Raw genomic sequence first — 24,591 nt, forward strand, 5'->3', positions numbered from 1 at the left:
ACATTTTCTATAATAATTTTAAGTAGATTATAATATACATAATTGTGTTATTTATTATGTTAACAAATCAATTCAACTTAATATGATTTCGTTATTCGAATGTTAACGTTATCGAATATTAACAGTTAATACTGAAATTGTTATATAACATGATACAAATGTGACATAAAGACAAATAAGAGTAATTGTGTAAATTAGTCTTACTTCTTTTTCTGATTTTTGCAATGTAAATTCTCGCTCGTAAATACTGGAGTTATTTTATAATTTTGCTTAACAATGCCTGACAATAATCTTGAAAAAATAGTTTTCTGAAAATTGATTTTATTTTATTTGTTTTTCTTCAAACTATACCTGTATAGTCTGACTATATATGTTTATCTTTTGTTTGAAACGTATTTTTGGCGAAAAGTGTAGAAAAAGAAATATTGGTCTATTTTATTCGAGCCGTCCTCTATATATCAAACTTATATTTTTAAATCCTTACCTTATATAGCAGCTGATATGTGCGCGACTACAGAAGATGCTTGATAAAATTTAACTGGAGAATTTTAGATTTTCTTTACGTGTTTATAAGCTAGTATCCCCTCCATACCATAAATATAAATCATTGCATCACATGTACGATATATAAATGGCAAAATATGTGGTTATTTGGCAATCTTATGTTTAATAAGAAAATTTTTAAATTTGTTAAATATTTTTAATATTTCTTTCACAACATATGATCTTTTGAAATATGACTCGTTCAAGCTCACACATCTCATCCGAGAAACGCTGTATGGATGCTGATGGAATATTTATTATGATCTCAAATGAGTGTCGTAGCGTCCTTCGGATAAAGTATATTGTTATGAGTTGTATACCTATAATTTATTTGATCTATATTGCCGATGTGACTATCGTATAAGATTTAATTCAATATTATAAACGGTAAATAGGCTCCCCAAACATTTCAATTGCATGAGATGTGAACTGGTTAATATGTATATAGAAGTCAGCGCAATAATTATTGAATAAACTATAATGCAATTACGTTGAGTAAAAGTATTTAAATGTTTTGGGTATCTTCAGTAACATTAAGAATAACAATTATTGTAGCAATCCAGCAATGATTATATTGTCCAAAAATCCATGAAGACTGTTCTTAAATAAGATGACTATAGTTTGTGATTAATGTGTCTTCTTAATTCAAGAATAAAATGATCAATTTATTCGAAATCGTAATTGGACATTGATTAATCACGATTAGTCATCCCACCCGAGGATCGCATGCTTACGTCATAAAGGCATGAAAATATACTTAATAAAATGTGATTCAAAATAAATATTTACTTTACACATCTTGATATTGACCTTGATTCTTCATAAGGTCAAGATCGTTGACCTTTTCACTCATTGTTTATTAAAAAGTTATTAATTCATATGAGTCATTACCAGTTGTGATACTCTTTTTTGTTCATATATAACTCATTACTAATAAACTAGTTAATTATGATGTAATAACCATTCATAGATTGTTAAGAAAACTACTATAGAGGCTGCGTTCTGAAATTCACTACTAGTACAAAAAGTCTATAGCTTACGTTACGTATATTACAGATTTTTACATGTATTGACAGTATATATCGGAATGCAGCTAGAGTGCCTATGTAGCGAATTGACAATAATATCAATTGAAAACATGAAAAATTTGAACATTTGTGCATTATATTCGAATAATAATTAGCTTTTGAACATCTGAAGTAAAATGCAATGATAGGAAAATGTGCCTAGATGTTTAACATACGAGTACATATCTGACTTATAGTTTTAAGTATATATAGTGGTCTATGTGCAATTGTATAGTAGAGGCTTAAAAAATTTAACGATATTTTTATATTTTTCTTACATCGCATTTTTATAAGTTAATGTCTTTTCCATGTCGTAGTCGATAGCTTGTTTCAGTATCGCATGCGCAATACATCGAAATATTGCTACAGTTATTCTGCAATTTCCTGTTTAATAGCGCTTTTTTTAAATTCTTTAAGTAACAGCTTAATATCTTTTACTCTTGCATCATCTAATTTTCCAAATTATGAATTATGTATCATAACGTTTCGCGCTAAATATAACATGTTATGCAAGACTTTCACGTGTATCTATAATATAATATAATATATGCAAGCCAGTTAGTTGCGAGTATCCAACATTATCAGATTTCAGATCGAAAACGGCTGGACCAAACGAGTTCTTATTAGGTTTAATCGTTAGTTTTATATGACAAAAGTCTCATTGATTTTTTCTGTACAAATTATGATAAAGATAATTATGTTTTTTAAATAAAGATAAAAAAGGTCATAATGCAAAATTTAATTTGATAAATTTTTTGTTAGGAAACACCATCATCGCCGTTACTTTTATGTTTTTTTCTAATACATGTTTAAACATACATTTGTCACTTTCTAAAAAAATTTGTAACAATTTCAACGTGCGAAGCTTACAACAGCGCTCTATGAAACTTTCTGATAAGACTTTGACGGATTTTTGATACATGTCTTACTAAAGATATTTTTCTGTCTATTGAAATCAAAATATTTTGTTTCGTTTTTAGATAAAATTAATATTTTTATTCCGCAACGGAATTGTGCCGTTAGTGGACCATAATATCGAAATTCATGCAACGACATTGTATTTTTGGCAGATCTAAAATGTTATGGCATGATAAAACATGTATCTATTGTGACGGGATGAAAAGTCCACGTCGATACTTAATATTTTTTGCTAAAACTATTAAAAATAATTAATTACTGAAAAATTTTTTTTATTAACATTTATAGTAAATTTTTTTAATAGTATATTTTCTAAAAATATGTTTTGATAGCTAACAAAACAGATACAACAATGTATAATACAAAATTAATACATGTTACATTCACACATATAAATACATAATTATTATATTTTTAATCTTCTTTGATTAATATACAGTTCTTATATTGCAATATTAATTAGTATACTATATTATTTTAAATTAGCATCCTCTATTTTGATCAATAAACGTGAATTATTTATAAAAATTATTTATTCTTAATGAAATGATTAATAAAATTTCAAAGAAGGCTATTACTTTACATGTATAAAAGTCATTTATTTTATAAAAGTTAGAAGTGTTAAAAGTTCATAATTAATTTTTAGATATATTTATTTTTTATATACATTATTACCATTTATATACATTGTTACCACATTGAGAACTGGGAGACCGCCGCTAAATTTTTTTATTATAGTGCTCGAGATAATTATGAAATTATGAAGTAAATATAATAAGACAGCAAAAGAATCAATTCAATTGAAAGTTTAATTAGATTTTAAAATTTCCTTTCTTACGTATTATCATTTAAGTTGTTTTCATGTGACTGTATGTGGTTTTTCTTTAACATCCTTTATCATTTATTCCGAAAGCTATTTAAGACAATAAACATGTATTTGTATTATTATATTACATGTATTTTAAGATTTTATTAATCTTTAAATTTTTTAATTTGAATCAATAACAGCAGAATGAATATTTTTTTGTTTGAATATTTATCTTTCATACACACATATGCGCATAGTTATTTCATGAAAGTATATTATGTTCGTGATTTCACCAAGAGATTCCATTTTTCTTTAATCATATCTGCTGCTTTTTCGGCAATCATATATACAGGAATATTTGTGTGGCCCGATATAATTTCGGGCATAATAGAGGCATCTACCACTCGTAAACTTTGAACACCGATTACCTGCAAAACATTGCATATAAATTTATAAAAACACGTTGCGCTACTCACGATATATTTCGTAAATATTTTTACTTTAATTCATTCTTTTTTTTTAAGTAAATACCTTTAATCTGGGGTCGACGACAGCAGTTGGGTCTCCAATAGGTCCCATTTTACAAGTGCCGCAAGGATGATAAAGCGTGGCAGTTATTATCCTTATTACACATTCCCAATAAATATCAGAATCATATTTGTACTTATTACATTCTGTATACGTAATATTTATCAATTGAGAGTCAAACGTCTGCATTGCTTTTGTTTGACCAAGGCGTATCGCAGTTCTAATACCCGCGATCATGGTTTTTACGTCGTCTGGGTCGTCAAAAAGATTTGGCACAATTTCTGGTTTAACATTAACATTAGCTAATAATGTTATTCTTCCACGGCTTTTTGGTTTTAACAATATTACTAGAACGTTCCAACCGTAACTGTTTTGGTACTTGGACCATTGTTGAAATATTGAGTCTTTAAGATTAAGTAAAATTTTTGGAAGAAAAAAATCTTTTATTGTAACGGCGTTAAACAATAGTTCGATATCCGGTAAACCTTTATCTCTTTCTGATTGTTTTGTATTAATGAAACCAAGGGCCTCGCATCCGCCTGACATCGTTAATGGTCCCGTTTGTTTGTTTAAATATTCCGAAACAAATGGATTTTTAAAGGGATTGAAAGCATCGTATAGGATTAAATTTAACGGTGCGTTTATTGTCCACGTTAATCCAAAAAAGGCAGCATGATCCATAAGATTCTCGCCGACTGGCGCGTCTTTTACTACGTCTATGCCCAGTTTAGTAAGATGTTTCGCTGGTCCAATACCTGACAGCATCAACAATTGCGGTGATTCGATAGCACCTGCGCATAGAATCACTTCTTTTTTCGCAAACACACTTATAGTTTTACCATGCTTGATGAACTGTGCGCCTTTTGCTCGATTTGTGATACGGTCAATCAGTATTTTTGTCACCGTGCTCTGAAGAGTCATATAAAGATTATTGCGATCGTGTACTGGATGCAAGTATGCCGTATTGCTACTCATGCGGATGCCGTTCATAATCGTTGTCTGTAAATATGAGAAACCTGTTTCGTTTTTCCCGTTGTAATCTGTTAGCGGATATCCCATCTCCGTGCTTGCTTTTAGAAAAGCTTCTGCCAATGGTGTACGAAATCTCGGGGAAGTGATATGTACTGGTCCTTCGGTACCATGATAGGTATTATTTGCCTCCAGCTCTTGAATATCAAATGTTTCCAGTTTTTTAAAATATTTAAGAACGTCCTTGTATGCCCAACCTTCATTGCCCAACTCGGCCCATCGATCGTAATCTTTGGCACTACCTCTACTAGCTATCATGAAGTTTAACACACTACTGCCACCAACTACTTTTCCTCTCGGATAAGGGCAACTATTATATTTCATGCCGCGACAATACTTGTTGGACGGTTTGGTTTGGTAATTCCAATTAATGGTATTAATCGCCTGTAGGACAGCAGCGAGTACTGGAATATCCATAAAAAGTTCTCGTCGATACTAGCTTCGATCAGTAGTACCTTGAATTGGGAACTCTCGCTCAATCTTGCGGCTAAGATTGCGCCGGCAGTACCAGCACCGATTATTATAAAGTCATATGTATTTCCGGATTGTGGTGTCGTGTTCGGTACTTCCTGTTCAATATAATGTTGATTCTGTTTGAGAAAGTTCACTGCTCCAACACCTAATTCTAGTAAGTTTGTTAACGTCCATTCCGTATTACTGTTGCTATAATGCCTGCTTTGATTCTGATACCCATGTAACGGATTGATAATGGCACCGATACTGAGAACGTGAAGGAGACTTAGGATCTTGGTCTGCATGTTTGAGTAATTAGTTCTTGAATATCTACGATAGAATAAAATATAATAGTAGGACATGTGTTGATGTTTAACATACCGGATAGCTCAAATAAAGTTTAATATCTTTTTTCCTGCGCCTTTTGTCTAAAACTTTTTTTTTGAAAGGCATAAGAAGACAATATTAATCTGTAACACTTTATTTGAGCTACACTGTATATGAATATTTTTAAACTTTACCTTATATAGCAATCAGGACACGCGCGACTATTGAAGAAGTTTGATAAAATTTATCTGAAGAGTTTAAATTTCCTTCCTCCTATTTTTATAAGCTAATATATCCCCTCCGCAGTATTTCTCTGAAATCCCATAATATGCAATAAATTTGTTATGCTTAAAATACGAAAAAATTGAAAAACAGGAAGAATAATGTTGATCAATTTGATATATTGCAAAATTTTTTCTTGAACTTCTTTTACTGATAGCTTAATATTTTATTCTTGTAACGTCTAATTATAAAATAGAAATCATTTATTGTTTACAACTTAATTTTTGTGAAACGTTAAAGATTATACTGCTTATTGTATGTTCCTTAACAATATAAATCATGTCTATTATGAGATGAAAAGAAAAGTTACTAATGTAATATTTTATTTGTCATTAAAAATAAATGAAATTATTGAAGACATTTTTTTTTAAATGGTGTTTTGGTTTGGTTCTTAGTATATATATATATAGGGTGTATGATAATGGTTGTCCCCACGTTTTACCGTAGGAGTTGACTTACCGACTTGCACTTGTAGTTCACTAAACGCTCCTTAGATGGCAGATGTTTTGGCACAGGACCGAGTTACACGTACATACAGGCCCCCAGTGAAACTTTTTCTCAGATTTTTTTTGTATCATTTTTCAGAATATGTGTATAATTTTTTATAAAACGTTATAAAATCTAGAAAGTTAAAAAAGTATTTTTTTTTAATTGTGAAATGAGAAATCTCAGAATATTTCAGAATTCACATGTATAAAAAGTTCTAAGAAAAGATGTAGACTTTTTAAGTATTTCTAATTGTAAGTATTTTTAAAAAATATTCTAATTCGTATAAAAATTATGAGAAAAACTTTAACCAGGGATGTTTTTGGGAAAAATATGATAAAATATAAAAAATTTTTTATAATTATGGAATTGTTTTAAGAAGTTATAAATTTTTTATTTTTCGTTGAAAAAAAATGTAAGAAAATATTAGACAATCTAAAGAATTTTACATAATTTCACATGCGATCATTCTGAGAAACTATGAAATTTATTATTTTATATTATTTGGGGAAAGTGTTAAGAAATATTAGATAATCTGAACAATTTTTCAGAATTTATAATAGGATCGTTTGGATCAAAATATTATATTTTACGTTTCGGTAAAAAAAATGTGAAAAAATTTGAAAAAAATTTTTCATAAGTTCACATAATTTCTTGTTAACATAAAAAATTATGAGAATTTTATAAAAATTATGAAAAAAGTTTTTACTAGGGAAAGCTGTGCATGGTTAGTTATATTACATTTATTACTAAGATTACTACTTCTATTTATTAATCAGATTAATAAAATCAGAATTCTGAAATATTCTAATTTCTCATTTTACAATTTTAAAAAGATACTTTTTTATTTTTTAGATTTTATAACGTTTTATAAAAACTTATACACATGTTCTGAAAAATGATACAAAAAAAAATCTGAGATAAAGTTTCACCCAGGGGCCTGTATGTACGTGTAACTCGGTCCTGTGTCAAAGCATCTGCCATCTAAGGCGCGTTTAGTGAACTACAAGTGCAAGTCGGTAAGTCAACTCCTATGGTAAAACGTGGGGACAACCGTTATCATACACCCTGTATACAGGGTGATTATTAATGACTGTTTCTATGTTTTATCATAGGAGTTTGACTTACCGACGGATACGTGTTTCTAATATAGGGGAAAGTAGGGTTATTGTACGCACTGGGTAATTGTACGCTTCGTGGTTTGGCACCTTCCCGATGAATAGAAATTATATCACGACGATATTTGTAGGCTGAAGGCATTTTTTAAATATATAACCATACGTTATATCATTTAAAAACGTAGTTAATTGAAAAAATAAGAAAAAGTAAAATCATGATTTTTCTTGCGATTTTGGCGTTCAGAAAATAAGGCAATAAGTCTGTATTTTTACTTTATTCGTTTAATTTTGTTATACCTAACAAAAGTACGTTTTTTTCCTGCGTTCTTTGAGCTATTGTTTATTAAATTTAATTAAATAGTCATCAAGTAATTGTTTTTTTATCAAATCAAGTCCGCCGTCGACAATTTTACGCATCCATCTTGAAAGGCGTGAGACCACGTGAGATCAACTATAGTGCCACTAGTACAGTGTAGTGCAGTGTCGTGTAGTTAAAAGAATAGGCTATAACCTCATTTTTCCTCCGCGTCCATTTATCCAACCGCACGTATAATTACCCAAGGCCCGAGAAATTTTTTCGTTTAACCACTTGCTTCTTTTTGCTGAATATAGCATTACCAAATAAAAAATTGTTCAATATGACAATACATAATGATAAAAAAATGTTTAAAGTTTCTATTTCTGTACTCGTATCGATTTCAACTTTAAAAATCACTTCACTGCGATAAATTTCCCTTAGGTGCGTGCAATTTACCTACTTTCCCCTATTATTATATTAGAAATTACAAATGCGCGCTTCTATGGTAAAAAGTAGAAACAGTCATTAATAATGACTCTATACACACACACACACACGCACACACACACACACACACACACACACACACACACACACACACACACACACACACACACACACACACAGGATGTCCATTAATGGTTGTCCTCACGTTTTACCGTAGGAGTTGACTTACCGACTTGCATTTGTAGTTCACTAAACACTCCATAGATGTTAGATGCTCGGTTACAGGACCGAGTTAAATGTACAAACACTTGGTAAAAATTTTTCTCAGATTTTTTGTAATATAACGAAGTATGCAGTTTTCCCTGATAAAAACTTTTTTCATAATTTTTTATAAAATTTTTCATAATTTCTCTTGTCACAAATTCATAAGTAATTATGTAAACTTATGAGAAATTGTTTTCAAATTTTTTCACCAAAACATAAAATATAATGTCTCGATCAGAACGATCCTATTAGAAATTATGAAAAATTTTTCAATTTATCTAATATTTTTTCTCAACTTTCCAAAGAAATATGAAATAAGAAATTTCATAATTTCTCAGAATGCTCGAATGTGAAATTATATAAAATTCTTCAGATTGTCTAATGTTTTCTTACATTTTTTCCAACGACCCTTATGGAAAAAAACTACAAGAATACGAAAAAATTACTAGAATATTGTTGAAAAACTGCAGTTTTTATATAGTATATCAATAATTTTTTCGCATTCTTGTAGTTTTTTTTTTAAGGGGAGAAATAAAAAATTTATAACTTCTCAGAACGATTTCATAATTATGAGAAATTTTTCATATTTTATCATATTTTTCTCAAAATCTCCTTGGCTAAAGTTTTTCTCATAAAATTTTTATACGAATTGGAACATTTTTCGGAAATACATACAATTAAAAATACCTAAAAAGTTTATATCTTTTCTTAGAACTTTTTATGCATTTGAATTCTGAAATATTCTGATTTCTCATTTCACAATTTTTAAAAAATACTTCTTTACTTTTTAGAGTTTATAACGTTTTATAAAAAATTATATAGATGTTCCGAAAAATGATACAAAAAAATCTGAGAATAATTTTTACCAGAGGTCTGTACGTTTAACTTGGTTCTGTAACCGAGCGTCTGACATCTATGGAGCGCTTAATGAACACCCTCTATAGTTTGTTGCGCGTACATTGATGCATACATACGAATAGTATATAATAAAGAATGCAATAACTCAAAATATCTGTAGCGGGATTCGGTAACTCTTAACGACAGCTAGAAATATCGTTACGTGTTGTCGCGCAGCACAGAAAATTCAAAAAGAATAAAAAAATTCAAAATTATGTCATGAATTCTAGGTTCAATTTAAGACGAAAAGAAAATTCTGCATTTCAAAATAAAAGAGAACTCAGAATTAATAACATAAACCTGAATTTTTTAAAAATTCTGTGTGCTATTTGGGTAACTATAACAAGATAATTATTAACAAAATCTTTTATGTTCAAAATATATAAATTATTTACAAGGTTCAAATTATAACTAATGAACCTTGAAACAATCTCAAAATATTTGAATGTAATAATTATAAATGTAATAATTATAAAGTAATAATTATAAAGTGTAAAATTAATGAAAAGATAAAATACAATACCTTTAGAAACTCACAAAATTTGTTTGTCAGTACTTGATCCTAGGGCACGTTGAATGGTCGCAAAATTGCTCGTTGAGCAACAAAACTGTTCAATAAGAAATTGGCCGCGGAACTCGTATGCTCCGAATTCCGAAAAATTTACTTTATATCTAGCATTAAACGCTAGTATCCGCCTTTTATACCTCGCTGACAGAGTTGCCATTGAGGCGCTGATTTGCAGCCACACCGTGGTGAGAGTAGACATGGTGTGCCAAAGTAAGAGCGTCTCTCTCTAAGGGTGGGTCACCCTTACAACGGCGGTGATGCCGTTGAAGCGCCGATTTGCAGCACACGGTTGCCAGAAGGAACAGATCCACTCTCCCCACTCCTCGGCATTCGGCTGATTCGGCGTGCGTCGTGGAGACTCGACGTTCGAGCAGCTAAGGCGACGAGTGGGGACTGAGGAGGTCTTCCTGTCTGTTTCTTTCTCGGTTCCTCTTCTTCTCGCTGTATCCTCTTCTGTCTCGAGCGTTCTCTTTCTTTCTTATTACAGGCATAACTTTGCTTTCAGTGCAATTATTCGTAATTTTATAATGATTTCGATACCGTTTGGTTCTTTATTTAACATGTCACCATGCTGAATATGTGTAATATATTTCATATTGCAATAGTTCTACATTGTAATTTAGAAATAATTAAGATTTTCGTAAACATGTACATGGATTAATTATATTTATAAATGTTCCATGCATAGTAGAGCAATATTTTTTTCAATTTTTTTCTAATTTTGTAAATATACTATTAAGATAAAAATATAGATATATATCGTCATAGTTTTGTAGAATACTTTGAAATATTTTGAAATTACATCGGCAGTTATCAATGTCTTACAACAGGTCAATTCCACATCTATTTTTTTATATACACCTACATAATTGCCGATTAAAATTTTTATGCAAGATTTTATCGTCATATAATTTAATAAATGTTGTAGGAAAATTAAGATTTTCCTACTAACTTATATGTATAAATAATTGTATATATATATATATATATGTATATATGTTGCGCGCGCGCTCGCGCGCTCGGCTCTGTGCCCAAAAATCGGAATTCGTAGCTGAAAGCAAAGCTATGCCTGTAACAAGAAAGAAAAGAACGCTCGACAGAAGAGGATACAGCGAGAAGGAGAGGAACCGAGAAAGAAAGAGACAGGAAGACCTCCCCAGTCCCCACTCGAAGCCTTGGCTGCTCGAATGTCGAGTCTCGACGACGCACGCCGAATCAGCCGAATGCCGAGAAGTGGGGAGAGCCGGTGCTGTCCGTGTGCTGCAAATCGGCGCCTCAATGGCCCTCATCTGGCTGAAATAACGAATTGCAATATGACGAACAAATATACGTTTTTGAAACTTCTTCTACAATAGTTTTATAAGTTTGGATTCGCAAAGTATTTTTTGCCATCTGTTCGTAAACTCCTTTCGGTCCATGGACGCATTGTTTTAAATGAGTAGCATTTTCAATGGTATTTGTAATGATGATCGAAATCAAAATTATATTATTTTACATATAAATACACCCTGAAATATAAATATAATAATTTAATATATATTTATTAATATGTTACGTATATTATTAATATATATTTATTAATATATTACATTTATGTTACATATATTGTTGTTAATATATATTTATTAATATATTACGTATCTATTACATATATTGTTGAAATATTGTTAATACATATATTATTTAACTACAGGTATAAATTAATAGCAAATATCACAGGTCTTTCGCCCCGCATTACTCACATTAATCTCTAACTATAAAAATTTCTCATTAATTTCAAAAAATAAAAAAAAAACTTTTTATTGGTATTATTACTATATATAACAGAAATAAAAATTATTTTTGCTAGATGCTATTTTAGAAATTTTGTGCAGTTCGTTGTACCATTTAATTTGCACCCAGTGTTATCGATTTTGTGCCTCGGAAAATTTTCCAAACTGAAAAGTCGTTATTTTTCTACTAATAAGCTCTAGTCGTTTCATTAATCATGAACTGCAAGTATGTAGAAAAATGGTGACTTTTTAGTTTGGAAAATTTTCTGAATGACAGAATCAGGCTAAAGTCTCATGGACTGATATTTTCCGCGTAACGCGTAATGCGTAACCAATCAGAAGCGTTCTGCGTCTTTTGTTGAGTCTTTTTATAAAGTTGATTGGTTACGCGATACGTGAAATATCTATGCCATGAGACGCCACCCTCAATGACGCTGAGATGTATACACACATTTATTTGTTGATTTGAAACATTTTTCTAGTAGACACACAAGAAAAGTTAATTTTGTAACAGCTAACACCTTCTGTATCAATTAAATCAACAGAGAAATGTGTGCGGTTTCAATAGAATATTCAAACAACAAAATTTTCACAAATAAAAAAGCTCAATCAAAATGGAAAAAGAGTATGACTGATAAGTCGGACGGTACCAATTAAAGATTGATTAAAGAATAACGAGAGACAACTGCGAGAAATATATTATACATAAAAATTACGAAAAATTGCGATGAAGCATCAGATCTGGACGAGACGGTCGAACGCAAAGGACACAACGTTGGCGCCGAAACGGCCGACGCTAATTGTAAGTACAATGAGATTCGGCGCGGCACGTCGTCGTTTCGCGTTGCCGCGACTAAGCTAAGGAGGGAAGCACCCTACGACGCTATATACGATCGTTTGTAGGTCGTTTCAAACTACGCATACTTACGTATAATATACACCTGTGAACTATTCGCAGTTACTCTAGAACAGTGCTCGGAATTAGTGGGGCCCTAGGCTATTTCTTTTACAAGGGACGCTCTACGCTCCTGAGCCACAACATTTGACGCGCGGCCGGCAGCTCGGCTGTAGGCCCGCGAGCGGAGTGAGGGGCTCGAGGGGAGACAGTAGGCGTCGCCTCGGAAATCGGCTCGAAATGTGCCACTAATTTCGAGCACTGCCCTACATGAAAGATAGAACGGTCTCCGCTGGTCGTGGTCGTCAGAATAATTGGGCCAGGTTTTTCCTCGTAGTTCACTGACTTTATTATTTATTCTGATATTAGAATTAACAGTGAAAGTAATACGCGGCGCAAGCAAATGTCACGGACAGTTTATGTCGAAGTGAAAAAAAAAAGAAAATGTATAACAAAGTTGAAACTTATTAGATAGTGATCTCGAAATTAAGAAAATGAGCTTAAGATGTTACGGGCGGCTGCACTGTACAAATTATGAATAACGAATGAATTCGAATTAAAGAAATGAATGAGCGTGATTAAGACGTTTTTGACAACCGGACTCAATGAACTATGGACAATGAATAAATGAATAAAGAAAAAGTACGCGCGCTCTTGGCGTAAGGGCGTTGTATTCCTCCGCCACGCGCGAAACGTGAAGACGTGCCGCGGTTCGGCCGTGCGTACAGCTTATCGCAGTCTGATACTTGGGAAGTCTTCCTTTGTTCTTTAACTAATGCAATAGTAACGCAGTTTATTAATTAACGCAGATTATGATTAACGCAAATAGTAACGCGTCTTAATAACGCACGCAGAGAAAATTGAAAGAGAAATGGACAAATATATAATTTAAAAGTCGCGACTGACAGAGTCGGAATCAATGAGTATAACGATTAACTTGATATAATGTAATAACGGGTTTTCAGAGAACAAGATTCGAAAAAAACTGAATAATTGTCAGTACGATACGAACAGTACAAATCGTGGAATCGATTATAAAATATAAGTGTAAATTTCCCCGTTTAATTTTAAATAAGAAGTAACAAAAAGACGCGATTAAAAAAGTTAAATCTAAAGTTTATTTAAATCTAAAGGAAAAAGTAAAAAATGTTGAATCTTGTTGAAAATTGTTGAATAATTTCGCACTGAGTTTTTAAGAAGTTTCTTTTTTTTCTTTTCTCATTTTTCGAGTTTAAGTGTAAAGAGTTGCTTTATCCATTTTTTCATGTTTGATTCGGTTTCATAATTAACATGCTCGCAAAAACATTTGTTGAGTTGTGTGTATTGTTGTGTGAGATAAATAGTGAAAAGAGTTATTATTCTTTATATCATTTTTATAATCGGTGAATAAAATGAAGTGATGAACGATTTGATTGTCATCAATCATATTATGATGCTAATTTTCGTTTAAGAAGCTCAAAATTTTATGAAATGATAGAATTTATTAAGAAAAAAATTATGTTTTTGTCAAATAAACAACTTTTAATTTTGTTGAAAGACTCGATGTCTTGATTACTGGTTGATGTGGTAAATAGAAATATTTCTCGTCTGTTGAGCAGCTTTGTTGTTTTGCCAAGGACAAATGCTCGAGTTTGTCGTAGTCTCGAATAAACTTGTGATAATCTTCTTTTAATTGTGAAAGCTGACTTATTAGCTTCTTTTTGTTGGCTAAGAATCATCGAACTGCTACGTTTTTTAATTCTCCAAGATTAACTGATTCGTCTTTTAGCAGACGTACAATGTATCTTCTGCTGGCATCTCAATCTCTTTACAGTTTGTAAAAAGAAATCTTCAGTTTGTAGCTCCTGCGGTGTATAAGATAACTCTTGTTTTCTTAACGGTGATTCTTCGATATTCCAGAATTTTTCTAATTGATCGTTTAAGGTGGCACATTTGCTTGTTGCTTGCTGCTGTTGAATGTCTTGATGTCTGGGGTAAATTAATATATTTTCAGTGATTATTAATGATTTCACTTCTTATAAATATTATTTTATCAAACGTTTGTGAAATATGGAAATTGTAAAGTTCTCCCTAACATCTCTTGCATTAAAAATGGTTTATCAATTTATTTGTTCTTGCAAATATTGTGTTTATACACTTTAAAATATTGTATATGCAATATACATCCTTTAATATAATTTTTGTAGGAACGTATGAATTGAGAAGTGATTTCTTTCTTTTGCCAATTATTAGCTTATTTGGCGTTTCTAGATATTAACATATTTACTTAAATTTTGCTTAGACATTCATCATTCTTTTGGAAGAAGAAAAGAAAAAGGCAATCTCTAAAATTTCTTCCTTGGTTTTGTTTTTCTAATCTTTTATTTTTGGTATGTTCATACATGTGTCGAGATTTCTATTCTTTTGTCCCTTTTCTTTTTGTTTACCTGATCCATGAAGGACATTTAGATTTCCTACCTGAGTTAGGTTTATTTTATCCTTATTTAACATTTAGTGATCAATAAAGATAAAAGACACCAAAGATACACCCGTGAAGGGGGGAGGGAGTCTGAATACATTTCTAGGGATGCCTTTTTACAAGCAATGACCATTCAATACCTTTTGTATTTCTTTGTCGTGCTTTGTAGGTATATCTTGATATTTTCTACATTGAGAAAAAAATTCGTTAATAAAAAAACTAAAATATTTAGTCTGATACGGTTAACTAAATATTGGATTGATTCAACAGTTATTTAGTTGTATAAAAAGAATATAGTTTATTCATGTCAATTATTCAAATTCTTTAATCAAAATTCTTTAAACAACCTAATATTTAGTTGCACGTATCGGACTAATATTTTAGTTTTTCAACAACTTTTTGTTCTCAGTGCAATTATGTTTTGTATGTAGAAATACATAGTCTGAAAAAGAAAAAAATATACTTAATACATATATAATAATCTACAAAAAAAATGAAAAAAAAATTGTATTCAAAAAGTGCACACCCCAATAAACACTCAATTAGCGTTGCAGTCATTTTATTCAGTATGTAATGCATCATATACAGTAGTATCCATAACACTTAATACATATATATGGGTATATAAGATAAATTGACTTATTATTAGAAGAAAGCTTTTTGATAATTATTGTTATCGGAAAGCAATCTTCTATGCATGTATATTTTAATCTTCTATTAATTTCTTAACGTATCTATAGAGGAAAGTTTTATTTTGTGACATTTTAAAATAAACTCAATCATATTTCCTAAAATAAAAAATTTACATAAAGATGTAAGTGTTGATATAAGTTGTATGCGTATGTCAGTGCCGTTAGAAGCGAAACTTGTGTACTCTTTTGTCCTTTTTCTTCTTGATCCTCCTGAGTTCTCTAGGGATTGATTAAGCCTGGTTTATGCAGGTCGTAACCGTAAGAAGTTGGCCAATCATAATCGATTTGTAGAATAATACTCGGCTAAAGGCCGCAGCACAGGCTTTTGCATAGCTGCATAACCGTATGCATAAAGAAGTTGATTGGTCCGTTAGCACATGCATAAGGAAATAGACCAATCAATTTCCTTATGCATACGGTTATGCAGCTATGCAAAAGCCTGTGACGCGGCGAGAGGGCAAAGAATTTAGAAAAAGACGCTCGTAAACTGAACACCCCATGTTTATTCCCACCACGATTTTACCCCTCCGGTCGCTTGTGCGTAATCACATATTAGCCAATCGTAGGCTGTGGATGATTTCGACAGAGCGCACAAACGATCGGAGGGACAAAGGCAATTGTCCTAGACCATCCAACACCGCACTCAGGGGCGGTGGCTGGCCAGGATCCAACAAAGGAAGCAGTAAATCATTGGTACTAAGACTCCCTTGTAGTCTGATATCCAGGCCCCACAAGAAGAAGGGGCGGTGGAAGCCGGGTTGCCGGGATGGCCTTTCTTTGTTCTCAATATCAGTTTTCTCTCGTTGACAGCATGGTCGTATCGTATCGTCCCGAGTTCCTGTATCAAACAAAGAAAAAGTTGTTTTTTTTTCTGGGCAGAAGTTGCTACAGATCTATTTTGCATCTATAATGACAATTTCGTTATCGTTACATCGTTGAGCAGGTAAGAACCAATTATTGAAGCACTTGGTGAATAGGTTATATTCGTTCGAAACTATCGAAAAAAAGTTCTGTTTACTACGATTGCGATTTAGGCCCTATTTTATAATCTTAACGATATTGTGGTATTGTTGCGCAACTCTTACATGATACAAAAAACATACGCAACAATACTATGATATGACATCATAACAGTTACAGAATAAAATACTTTGGTCAGTATTCACAGTCCTTTCCTATATTTCTAATAAAATCGTCTTAAGTATCATCTTAAGATGCTATCAACCAATCTGATAGTCGTATCAGCATCTTAAGACGTTACTTAAAATGATCTTGAAATTAGAATCGATTATAAATACCGGCTTCCCAGCAAACACTACGTTACATGTAACAAATGTTGTAATTTCCCACTCAACAATGTAACTGTTATACATATAACACACTCGTTATATAACAGTTACATTGTTGAGTGGGAAATTACAACTAACATTTACGTTACATGTAACATTGTGTTTGGTGGGTTAGTTTCGAGCCGATTTCGTTGTCGATGCCTATTGTCCTCCTTTCGCCGGTCGTATTATTAGCAGTTGCCGGATACGGACGCCTCATTTCAGGAGCGTCCTTATTGTATGAAATTGTAATCCTTACTTAGCAATTTTAAATTTATTTTATAATATGTTATTTAATTCTTGACTTATGCGCCATATTCATAACAATAACAATTTATCAAAATAATTTATTTATGTATGTATAAAAAGAAAATAGATTGTATATAGAAGTACAGTTTCATCATACAGTAGGAACGCTCCTGAGATGAAGCATCACATGCTTTGCTTGTGTAAGCATCCGGCAACTCATTCACAGAACATATAGACTCGTTGCTAAGTGGCAAGAGGAGGAGAGGAAGCATTTGGGAAACGTGTAGCCGGTATAGGGTGTAGCTCCACTATAGTTCAATGATGTATGGTGTAGTCAGGTGTAGCCACAGATTTCAGTACTAAATTAGATTGCTAACATGCCGTTATTGGGATAGGTATAGCTTGAATACAATAAGGTTTTCGGAGTACCCAAGAAAATGGTCGATGCCGCCATATATTTAAAGTATTATAGGCTGGTATTCATAGTCGATTCTTATTTCAAGATCGTTTTAAGTAACGTCTTAAGATGCTAATACGTTTCTCTGATTGGTTGATCTTAAGGTGATACTTAAGACGATCTTAAATATAAGAATCGATTATGAATACCGGCCATAGTTTACGTATGATATTCAATAAAGTTTTGACATAATTATTTTTCCAATACAACAAATTTCGTAATTATGTGAATTACAAAAATGTTTATTTTATTTGTTAAAAAATTCATGATCTATGATAAACAATATTAATTAAAAAAATATATATATATATTTATTTATGTAATAAAAAAACATTAACAAAAGTTATGAACAATTTAAAAGTGTTTGCAGTACATAAAGAAATATCTACTATAAAAATGAAAATAAAAAAGAAAGGAAAATATTTAAAAAACAGATAAAAATTATTACAAGATTACAGAATTAAAGAATTAAGTGTTACGAAATAAAATAAGTTTGGTTAATTGATGATGTTGACTAATTAGAATAAGTTCTTTATTCAATTTATTTGAGTGTGAAAACATTTTTAATGTTAAATATTGTTTACATATTCATTATTAGTTGTTAGTTCAACACGATGTGTAGTTGCTACTCCAACTTCTAATTCATCGAAGCATTTATTGTCTAATAGAAATACATCTATATTTAATACAAATTTTCTTATCACTCGAGTAACAATTTCATTGTGTATACCCTTTTTTAGAATTTGCGTACCGTCGTTTTTTATTAAAAAAAAATTTCTTTTTAAACAATCTTATAAACACTCTGCGACGCATATACTAATTCTCCATTATTTTTTAAATTGACTAGTATTGTATATGTTGCTAATTTATTTTTTTCATCAGGTTTTTGAATAATGTTTTATACAAACACTACATTTAAATATTTTTTCGACTATCTTAATTGAAATCCAATTTTATTTTTGGTTCAAAAGTAATACAATTAGAATTCGGTGATGCTGAAATACAATTCTTTACTAGTAAACTTTTCATCACAGATGTAATAAACTGCATGACATTTGGATTATTATTCCATGAATTTCTTTGTCTTGAACACAAAACAATCATGGTCTTGGCTAAACTTATAAGTCATTAAGTATTTCAACAATGATTCAAGTAAAATATTTTTAGCAATTTGCATAATGGATTTTATAGCAGTTGCAAAACCTATAATAAAAGTTTTTCTTCTTCATATGAACAATGGAATATCAGGTTTATGAATTTTTAACGCGTACATATAATTTATGTGTTCTTTTATTCTTTCTTGCAAATAATTAATGTTATTAAAATATATAGGTTTTTTAAACCCTTTCGCAAATGGAAATTTACAAAATCATTTTTTAATAAATCTTTAACCATTCCATTTAAATTATTAAGAATTAATTCCATCATGTTTAAGAAAATTCTATCTGTATTTACCACTTTTATTATGTTAATTATTTTATTAATTTATGTATGTATACATACACAGTTGATCGTGTAGTAATTTTTTTTTTTTAGCAAACGATTATATTTATATATAAATACTTGAAGTCTATACATAAACATTTCAGATAAAAACAGATATTAATTACAAATGTCGTAATTATAAATGCTTGATATTTTCCCAATTAAATAATAGTATTTTAATAAAATATTCTGTAATGCCAAAACATGATGTATCACATTATGTATCATCGATACATTTCAATGAGCAAAACAATGTTTTTTAATACTTTAAAAAAATAATACTTTAAAAAAGTTCTTAATATAAAGCTCATCATTATGTTCCGTTAAGCCCATTCTACAATAAGCTATTATGCGCGGTCTACAATGCAGTCGTTAAGATGTTACGACTCTGCGACGGACAAATCAAAGAAGAAAAAAATCATATATCCCCACCATGGGTTATCAGCAGTCCATTCTGTATGTCGTTGTCATTATGCATTTCATGTGCGGTAGGCTGAAGTCCCACATGATACTCTTATTGGCTGGATGTTAGCCGAAGTCTGTTACTGGCTGTGGCATGCTACACTAGCGCACCCATACGGGCTACTTTAGTTACTAAAACCAGCCGTTGGATATTCGTTCGAATCGTATACATGTGCCGATCGCGTGCACAGGTTTTTTCGTTCGTCCGCCCGACTGGATTTTATACTGCGTTACAGCCATGTAATTGAGTGATAAACGTCGTGTTAGTCAAAATGAACGCATATCTCGTTATTTGAGATTCTTTGTGATGCTTCCCATTCTTCTCAACGTCTGCTCGCTTAATTTCTGACACGGGACGCTTCGACAGAGTTCTTTATCCCTCTTCGAATGCTAAATTCGAACCTATTCACTCAGCCTCTCACAAAGGTATGTTTTATTACAAATACGTGGACAAGTATAAATTTAGATTGAAACAAAAGTTCACGTCTCACATCATTGTTAGAATTGTACCTTAAAAAGAATGGTCCAACTTTTATTATATCGAAATATTTATGTTAATACGAAAAAATTGAGAGTGCCTCTTCATTCTCTAATATATAGATAACTTTTCTGAGTAATCACTGTACTTACAGAGTTCAGTTCTAATTATTTAATTGGCAATTTTGTTAAAAATATCTCTGTTAGTTTGTGGAATAAATTAACAAGAATAACAATTACGGGACACTTTGTATAATGTTAGATATTTTATAAGAATATCAAACATAATATTGTAATCTTAATATATCACCAGATATTATGCAATTGTTTGTCTTAAGACTCAGCGAACATAAAATCTCTTTTTAATGTACATGATTTTTTTATCAAGACACATACGTATATTTTATTGCATAAACAAGTTTAATATTTCAAAATAAACTTCATTTGTATCACGATTACAAATGTGATAAATGTCAAATTTGATAAAAATTAAAAATATCAAAATTAAAAATATCGAAATGATTTTCATCTATTAAACACTTTCATGTCTCAACATTAGTATTAGTTAACAATAAATTCAATTGATTTATTGGGAGTACAACCATCGCAATCTCCAAAAATGGAAAAGATATTTGTCCATCACTGTTTGAACGAATAGTCTGTTTATTTCCAAAAATTCCGATATTTTATTGCGTGATAATAATAAACCATGATCTGATTTTTGTTCAAATCTACATAGTCATATAGATTAGTTAAAACTTACTTGTCTAATCCTCAAAGTAATTAGCTGGTTTTATTTGCAGATTATACCGTTTAGTGCATCATCACTGCCTAGAAAGATTTATCTAACAATGTTGTCGGTATCACCAACATTCAGTCAAAATTAGCAAACGTTCTCGTAGATGGTATGAAGGGCACCGTGCGATTAACAGCTGCGAATGGAATTAAAAATGGTGTAATTAATTATCATTTTTTTAAAGCTGCCGTAACAATCTGTATTGCACAGACATATAACAGTTACAAAATTATCTTTAATCTAGCTCACTTGAAATAAGGCTCAATTACGGATCAATTTATGATTCTGAATACAGCCCTAGGTGTTTGAATATTGAAGGGAGACACAGACACATCTTATAAATGTGATTATTTCTATGCATCATGCTATGCGTGTTGTAACAACTGTTTACTACTGCATTCATCACTTTTGTTAAATTTAATATTTTAAATGACAAATCTGTGAAAAGTTTAAAGTTGTAGTATATGTTAATTATGTGTTTTTTTAATGCAATTATTTACACGTTTATATTTGTTAATGGTGTGTAAAGACACTTTTAATTTTTAATTCTTTTCTATTCATGTCATCAAATGTATCTTTACCGAGAGTTGGTGATGCCAAGAATATTGTAAATATATCTCTTTGAATGATGATAATGCATTAGGTGTTTGAATACTGAAAAAATAATGTGTTAACGACAAATTACAGTAGTGCATAAAAATGTCACGTTCCGGAGGTCGAATCTTCCGATTCCGCGCGTACCTCGGTCACGAAGAAAAGGGGTGCTCTCTTTTTGAGTTTACTTGCTGGGCTGGCAATAACTCGGAATGTCGAAAGCTAGGCTTGATGTGAGAAAAGTGTTTAGACACGGACACTAAGGGGACAATTGGTCGTCTAATATTTATTGAGAGTTAGGTAAGTTTCCAAAAAGCTTCCTGGTGGGGCTAATTCTCCAAAATTTATTATATTACTTGTGGGAGATTTTGGGCATGATTCTGAATTTTCTAAGTTTACTGGGGTTACTGAGGACCTTGCTGATTCGGTAGTTGGTACTATTTGAACTGACTGTTTCCTTATAGAAACCAAAAGAGGTGAAGCAGTAGGAGGAGCTACGGGAATTATCCTCGTAGTCTGAAGAGACTCTGGCGACTTTATACAAACTTTATCTTTTCGCGCAATTATTAATTGAGGTTCGGTGGGATGATAAAATTTAAATATCGTATTTTCAAAATTAAATGAGCCTGTGGCAAGTGCAGTTATGATTATTCGTAAGCATTCGTTATTTGTTTCAAGGATGTGATTACGTAATATACTAGGAATTTTCTCGTCTACGTCTCTGATTTTGTTAACAAAATTCTTTTGCGTTTTAAAGAAGTGATAGTTTTGGATCTAACGAGGCGGTGGATTTACATGAACTTGGATGGGTCATGTAAATGTAACGCATTTAATCTAGCTGATAAGGAGTGAGCACGGAAGTAAAAGAAATTGACATCAATAATCGTTGGTTAAAAATAGTTCACACAATATTAATTCTCATTATTATACACGTAAGCATGATCGGGGATAATAGAAGATTTAATGTGCATAAAACATTGGTTAATGCCACTACGATTACGAATTGAACAAGCTACAGACATTACAATTGCAACAAGTTCCATCACTAGTTAACAGTTTCTGATTTGTGCCTTCACTTTCCTGGCCTCGTCGTTCAATATATCTTTTAATACTGAGAACGATGTTCGCTTTTGCACAGCTGACCTGAAATAATTCAATTCTGGGCTTTACCTTTAATATTACATATTTTCTGTCAGTATATCAATCTGGAACTGTTAACTGGTGATAAAATAAAAACATCAATATCAATTAATAAAATAATGCACGTACTTACCGAATTGCTCCACGGAGGCCGTTCTTCGTTGATGATGTCTCTTTGTCGCTCTCGAATCGCACATTAATGACGATGCCACTACTTGACGTACTGACCTGGGAGTGGGGCGTTCTTTAATATATTCTCTATCTCTAAATCTAGTTTGGGGAGCTCGAGTGTTAGTGGGGATGCAACAGTAGAAAGAGGTTGAAACTATGGGGTGGTAAAGTAATGCAGGATCTACTTCTGAGAAGTCTACTGGAGTACAAGATTTTATTTCAGGGAATGTAATTAAGGGTTGCACCGCAGGGGTTTTGTTATTTATTTTTGATGATTCTTCTAATTCGGCAAGATCGAGAAGACACTGGTCGATGGTCTCTCTATAGAAACCTTTGGATTCAAAGTCTTCTATGGGATAAACGTCGTATTCTTTACCGGGGGAAGTCGATGGGGGTATATTTGTTCTTTTTTTCTTTATTAGGAGAGGCCATGGGAGTAATTCTTGTTTTATAGGTTGTATATTTTCATGTTCTTCTTTAATCTGCTGTGACGAGCGATTTTGTTGCAGTCGTCGTCGGTTGCAGTACTGTATGCGTCGTTTAAGGAGTTGCTCTCCGCGGTTGCAGTATCTGTTTCCTCATTGTAGGGTGGTTTGGTTTAAGTTTGGTTAAAGTAGAAACAGTCATTATTAATGACTATGCACACACACACACGCACACACACACACACACACACACACACACACACACACACACACACACACACACACACAGGATGTCCATTAATGGTTGTCCTCACGTTTTACCGTAGGAGTTGACCTACCGACTTGCATTTGTAGTTCACTAAACACTCCATAGATGTTAGATGCTCGGTTACAGGACCGAGTTAAATGTACAAACACTTGGTAAAAATTTTTCTCAGATTTTTTGTAATATAACGAAGTATGCAGTTTTCCCTGATAAAAACTTTTTTCATAATTTTTTATAAAATTTTTCATAATTTCTCTTGTCACAAATTCATAAGTAATTATGTAAACTTATGAGAAATTGTTTTCAAATTTTTTCACCAAAACATAAAATATAATGTCTCGATCAGAACGATCCTATTAGAAATTATGAAAAATTTTTCAATTTATCTAATATTTTTTCTCAACTTTCCAAAGAAATATGAAATAAGAAATTTCATAATTTCTCAGAATGCTCGCATGTGAAATTATATAAAATTCTTCAGATTGTCTAATGTTTTCTTACATTTTTTCCAACGACCCTTATGGAAAAAAACTACAAGAATACGAAAAAATTACTAGAATACTGTTGAAAAACTGCAGTTTTTATATAGTATATCAATAATTTTTTCGCATTCTTGTAGTTTTTTTTTTAAGGGGAGAAATAAAAAATTTATAACTTCTCAGAACGATTTCATAATTATGAGAAATTTTTCATATTTTATCATATTTTTCTCAAAATCTCCTTGGCTAAAGTTTTTCTCATAAAATTTTTATACGAATTGGAACATTTTTCGGAAATACATACAATTAAAAATACCTAAAAAGTTTATATCTTTTCTTAGAACTTTTTATGCATTTGAATTCTGAAATATTCTGATTTCTCATTTCACAATTTTTAAAAAATACTTTACTTT

The 24,591-nt window shown here is 31.4% G+C and overlaps 3 protein-coding genes across 4 annotated transcripts in view; 1 reads left to right on the forward strand and 2 right to left on the reverse strand.

The window, feature by feature from the left end:
* LOC105206459 (probable cytochrome P450 6a14) overlaps window positions 1-24,591 on the forward strand; it is a 193,787-nt gene that overhangs the window by 138,020 nt on the left and 31,176 nt on the right. The gene's annotated exons all lie outside the window — the stretch shown is intronic.
* LOC105206412 (glucose dehydrogenase [FAD, quinone]-like) lies at window positions 2,784-10,673 on the reverse strand. Its single transcript, XM_039456670.1, is given in 5 exon segments — window positions 2,784-3,764; window positions 3,868-5,312; window positions 5,315-5,676; window positions 5,868-5,986; window positions 9,989-10,673. Coding segments are annotated over 3 exon segments (1,935 nt in total). The 5' UTR covers window positions 5,652-5,676; window positions 5,868-5,986; window positions 9,989-10,673; the 3' UTR covers window positions 2,784-3,611.
* LOC105203700 lies at window positions 15,701-24,303 on the reverse strand. Of its 2 annotated transcripts, XR_003269081.2 has the most exons (3): window positions 22,972-24,301; window positions 21,072-21,240; window positions 15,701-16,688 (listed from the first exon to the last, which is right to left on the reverse strand). XR_003269081.2 is itself a non-coding variant. In XM_026138006.2 (2 exons), the coding sequence occupies exons 1-2, from the start codon at window positions 23,033-23,035 to the stop codon at window positions 16,396-16,398; spliced, it is 357 nt and encodes a 118-aa protein (XP_025993791.2). In that variant the 5' UTR covers window positions 23,036-24,303; the 3' UTR covers window positions 15,701-16,395. The 2 variants fall into 2 exon arrangements, 1 of the variants encoding a protein (XP_025993791.2); XM_026138006.2 differs by lacking the exon at window positions 21,072-21,240 and having other exon boundaries at window positions 22,972-24,303.

The sequence above is a fragment of the Solenopsis invicta genome, chromosome 13 (genome assembly GCF_016802725.1).
Source record: "Solenopsis invicta isolate M01_SB chromosome 13, UNIL_Sinv_3.0, whole genome shotgun sequence".
NCBI classification, from domain to species: Eukaryota; Metazoa; Arthropoda; class Insecta; order Hymenoptera; family Formicidae; genus Solenopsis; species Solenopsis invicta.